The 5,479-nt window shown below is 32.0% G+C and overlaps 1 protein-coding gene across 1 annotated transcript in view; it reads left to right on the top strand.

Annotated features, from left to right (window-relative positions):
- The first annotated feature begins 451 nt into the window (after positions 1-451).
- The window catches only part of LOC110105434 (protein GID8 homolog), an 18,873-nt gene continuing 13,845 nt past the window's right edge, over positions 452-5,479 (top strand). The window contains exons 1-3 of the mRNA XM_020834943.2: positions 452-760; positions 923-1,082; positions 1,173-1,279. Coding sequence (XP_020690602.1) covers positions 758-760; positions 923-1,082; positions 1,173-1,279 — 270 coding nt within the window. The 5' untranslated portion in view covers positions 452-757. The remainder of the gene's footprint in view (positions 761-922; positions 1,083-1,172; positions 1,280-5,479) is intronic.

Genomic DNA, 5,479 nt, shown 5'->3' on the forward strand with positions numbered 1-5,479 from the left:
GCAAATATAATATTATGACTTATTTTTTCAATCAGAATATTCTAATAAAAAAAATTTCCTTCATCTGAAAACTAATTAAAAATAGGGAGATTTACATACATATCACCTAATACTATTCTATTTACATATTTAACATCTAAAACTTTAATATTACATACAAATCACCCATAGTTCATTTTCATATCAAATAGGAGTGGTAGAAATGAAATATATGAGTGATAGGAAAAAAATATAAGTGATATATTTGATATTAAAATAATATTAGGTGGTATGCATGTAATATTAAAATTTTATATATTAGATATGTAAATAGGATGTTATAAAGTGGTATGTATGTAAATTTCCTTTAAAAATATTTTAGATCTATTATTACAATTTTATTTTATTTTAAGAATTCTTGCCATTATGCACAACTATCATCTTCAACTTAGAAGATTTATTGGGGCAAACCCCAATTTAGACTTATTTTGTTTGAGATGCGAATGTGCTGTGTCTGCTTGGAAGTTTCTGACTTCGACTTCGAGAGGGTAAAAGGCCAAGAGGATTTCTAGGGTTTACCTGCACCAGACCATCTGGTCTGTTCTTGACTCGTTTGTTGTAGAATCGTAGATATTACCGGAGCCATATTATGTCTTTTTTCAATCTTAGAGCTCGATTTGGTCTAAGTCCGCTGTGCAGAGCCATGGTATCTGACCAGGACAGGTGACCTATCTTCCACTTCTGGATCTGTCTGGAAGTTCTCCAATTCGTCGAAGCCATGGTAAAGCTCTCCTCTCCCTTCAACTTTCTGTTTCTGGTATGAGATATGAAATAATCAAGGGTTTCAGGACGGAATGCAGCCGTTCGCTTTGCTAGTTTGGATTTCTGTTTTTTTTTCCCATAAATTATCTGTTTTGATCTTTTAGTTTCAATTTCTGTGCAGTCAACATCCAAGAAGGTGATCACAAGGGAAGAATGGGAGAAAAAGCTTAAAGATGTGAATATAAGGAAGGAGGATATGAATAAGTTGGTGATGAACTATCTGGTGACGGAAGGTTATGTTGAGGCGGCCGAGAAATTTAGAATCGAGTCTGGCACCGAACGTATTATGATTTGAGATTTTGTTCTTGATATGCATTGCTGCCATGCTTTAATAATGCATTCTTATTCTTGTTTTACTTGTTCCTCTGCAGCGGAAATAGATCTTGCCACAATAACCGACCGCATGGCGGTGAAAAAGGCTGTTCAGTCTGGTAATGTGCAAGATGCAATAGAGAAAGTCAATGACTTGAATCCGGAGGTATGCCCATTTTATCAGAGTTGTGGTTTGTTTGTTGGTCTTATGAAGCTAGCAATTACCTTTTGTGTAGTCTTTTTAGTATAAGAAAGAACTTCTTAGTTATCCTGGTGTTGTATTACGCTTTCTATTTCTGTTATTATTTCTTTTTTCTGTTGTTATTTCTTTGGAGAAGCTGGCTCTCCATATACGTGGCTGAAACTTTCCATGAGATGAGAGAACTCATATTTTCTAACATATTGCAGTTATATGCATTTTACATGCTAAGCTAAGGATAGTATCTATTGTTGGAGAGACATTATCTGTGGAGTTGGATTCATCGGGTGAGGAGATCTCAAGAATACACTAAACTGTTAATGGTTCACTATTAAAATATGCATTTTTCTAGAAATTAAAACTTTAAAGGCTCCAAAGAAGGAGAAGGGAAGTTAAGCCTTACTGATAAATGCATCAAACAAAATTCACAGCTACATTTTTTTCTATTACTACACTCCAATAAAATTTATTGGTTGCTGCAGAAATTAGTTTGTGCATTTGGAGTTGTTCATCAGAATTTAGTTTATGTTTGGCAAAGATACTGAAACGATTCACAATTTTGAAGCGATGTAAATAGAAAGTAATGTTTCAGCTTTCATTTAATATTTTGGGCTAGCATTAAAAATAAGAGGTGTTCTTTTCTTATAATTTTGTCTAGGTGTGAGGGGGAAGATCTCAACAAAAACCATATCAAGCATTTATCTCACTACATGTGGTCGGCTAAATGAATCCTTTTTCTCCATTGTATCCTGTTAAGAGTAAAATTCTCATTTAAATTTAATAAAAAAGGTCATTTCTAATTTTTCTAGCCAAGTCTGTTTAGGTCTACCTCTACCTTTCTTAACATAGGCTAAATCTAATACATCTACTCTCCTAACTAGGTCATTGAAAGGCCGATGTTTCATGTGTCCAAATCATCTAAGGCGACTCGATCTAATCTTATCTTCAATTGGTCTTGTGCGAGCTGGTGGAACCTCGAGGTCTAGCTGGCGGGACCGACTGGAGCTCGATTGGGCTGGTGCGTTGTGTGTGAGTTGCAGGGTGACTGGAGAGATTAAACGGGACTCGGGTCAATTTTGGGTCGAATTCGGGTTAGTGGGTTGACCCATACTGACTCAATTTTTTAAATGGGTCAAAAAAATTGAAACCAGAACTTGACCCGTTTGTTAAACAGATTGACCCGAACCCGAATTTTTTTATGTCGGGTTATCGAGTCGAGTCAATAATTGACACCCCTATCGTAAATATAGCGAGAAGTGTGCAATGACTGCTGCACTGACACTTGGGCATTGTATTAATAAGCAAGAGTTCCTACATTATTACCGGATGCTGGCAAAGATGCTTGTCCTTGAAACTATAATTTGGATAGGAACTTGAATTATAATTTTTCTTACAATCAAATTAATGAAATTAATAAATATTATAATTTATAGGAAGATAAGTATTTTATGTATTCAAGAAATTAAATGGGTTGGAGAGAAGGATAAGGATATTAATAATTTAGGATTTAAAGTATGTTATTCAAGTAAGAGTCGTAGTAGAAATGATTTAAGTGTGATTATAGATAATGTTTGAAGAATAATGTTGTAAAATTTAATGGAATTGAAGATAAATTATAGTTTTAAAGATTGTTGTTAATATTATAAGTGTTTATGCACCTCAAGTAGGTTTAGATATATGTTCAAAATTAAAATTTTGCTATGACTTAGAAGAATTAATATAATGGATACCTCATGAATAAAGAGGTTTAATTGGAGGGGATTTAAATGGACATGTTGGTAGAGTAGTAGAAGCATTCATGGTGATTATGGGTTTAGAGCAACTAATGGAGGTGATATGATCATATTGAATATTTAAATTTTGCTCTAACTTATAATTTTATAATTGCTAATACCTTATTTAAGAAAAGAGATGAAGATCTGATTACCTATAAGAATGAATATAGTAAGGTTTAGATTAATTATTTTCTTATAAGAAAAATAGATTTTTTTAGAATGCAAAGATTGTAAAGTTATTCTGAGTGAAAGTTTGTGTACCTAGTATTGCTTATTAGTTTTGGACTTTAAGATGAACGAGTGGAATGAAAAATAAAATATAATGTTGTCCTTGGATTAGATGAGGACATTCAAAAAATGCTAAAAAAAATTGTGTAAGTTTCTCGATCTTAAGATTTTGATTGTGCATGAGAAATCTGCCGGTTCAAGTGAAGGGAAGTTTTAAAAAAAGAATACTTTAAATAATTTAAATAGTGTAATAAAGTTTTAAGTTATTTTTTTTTAAACTTCCCTAATAATGTTATGTAAAAAAAAATAACTAGTAATATTAAGAATGTTGCAAAGTGTCAAAAGAAAAAGCTCCTAATAGGAAAAATAGTTAGTGTAATCAAAATGCGTTGGAAAAAATAAAAATAAGATGTTTTATTATAAAATTTGGTTTAAATGTAAAATCTTAGAAGGAAAGATATAGAATGTCTCGTAAGGACTCTAAGTAAGCAATATGCGCTGTAAAGAATTTAGTTTTTAATTATTTATATAATAGATTAAGGAAGGTAGAAAATGTATGTATGAGTTTGCCAAGTAAAGAGATAGAAGAAGTAAAGATTTAGTTTAAGTGAGGTACATGAAGGATGAATATTAAAAAAAATATTTTTATTAGAAGAGGATATTCAATTAGGTGATGAGATATTTTGATAAGATTTTTTTTAATATTATAAGAATACAATTGATTTTAGTGACCTTATCATCATAAATGAAAATAAGTATATTTTTTATCATCCTATGAGTAAAGTCAAAGTTAGAGTCTTTAAAGAAAATGAAATGTGAAAAAGTTGTTGGACCTGATGATATTTTAATAGAGGTGTGGAAATGCTTAGGAGATGAAAGAATTTCTTGGCTTTCCAAAATTTTAATATTATTGTGAAGACCAAAAAGATGTCAGATAAATTGAGAAATGTGTTGAGAATAAAGGTGATGCACAAGTGTGTGAGAATTATAGAGGATTTAAGTTCATGTCTCTTATATTAAAATTATGGGAGAGAGTTATTGAGCATAGGTTATAACGTGATACTAATATTTCTCAAAATCAATTTGGATTCATGCCAGGTTGGTCTACTATGAAATTTATACATTTATTGAGTGGTTTGATGGAGAAGTATAGAGAGAATAAGAAGGTTCTACATATTATATTTGTTGATTTAGAGAAAGTATATGATAAAGTTCCCAGAGAAATGCACTTGATAGTTCTAGAAAAGAAAGGAGTTAATATTGCTTATTTGTATTTAAGTCATTAAGGATATGTATGCAGGAGCTGTTACTTGTGTTCAAGCACAAGGTGGTTTGACCAAGTATTTTCCTATTTTAGTTGGATTATATCAAAGATCAGCTTTATGCCTATATTGTTTTGCTTTAGTCATGGATGTTCTTACTAGACATTTGCAAGAGGTTGTATGCTTTTTATTGATGATATCATGTTTGTTGATGAGATGAGAGAGGGAGTTGAAGGAAAATTTGAATTATGGAGGCCAACCTTAGAGTTTAAAAGTTTTCAATTGAGTAGATCTAAAATCGAATACATGAATAATAATTTTAGTAATAACAGATCTAGTTGAGGGATTGTAACATTGGGCAATCAAGTCATTAAAAAAGAGTGCATGTTTTAAATAGCTTGGGTCTATTCAAAGTAATGGTGAAATAGATGAGGATATTATTAGTAGAATTCAGGTTGAATGGTTGATGTGGAGGAATGTATCAGGCATGTTGTGTGATTGAAAAATACCCCTCAAACATAAAGGAAAGTTCTATAAGATGTTGGTGAGACCTACAACTTTATGGTGCAGAATGCTGACCATTAAAAGAGAAGCATAAAACTAAGTAAGTGTTGCAGGGTTGATGATGCTCAAATGGATGAGTGGCTTTACTCTTAGAGACAAAATACGTGAAAAGGTTGGAGTAGCTCCACTGACAACAACAACAACAACAACATCAAGCCTTTATCCCACTACGTGGGGTCGGCTACATGAATCCTTTTTCTCCCTTGTGTCCTATTAAAAGTCAAATTCTCGTTTAAATCTAATAAAGAAAGGTCATTCCTAATATTTTCTAACCAAGTCTTTTTAGGTCTACCCCTACCTTTCTTAACATAAGTCAAATCTAATACCTCTACTCTCCT

This window comes from Dendrobium catenatum, unplaced genomic scaffold, assembly GCF_001605985.2.
Source record: "Dendrobium catenatum unplaced genomic scaffold, ASM160598v2 fragScaff_scaffold_621, whole genome shotgun sequence".
In the NCBI taxonomy this organism is placed as follows: Eukaryota; Viridiplantae; Streptophyta; class Magnoliopsida; order Asparagales; family Orchidaceae; genus Dendrobium; species Dendrobium catenatum.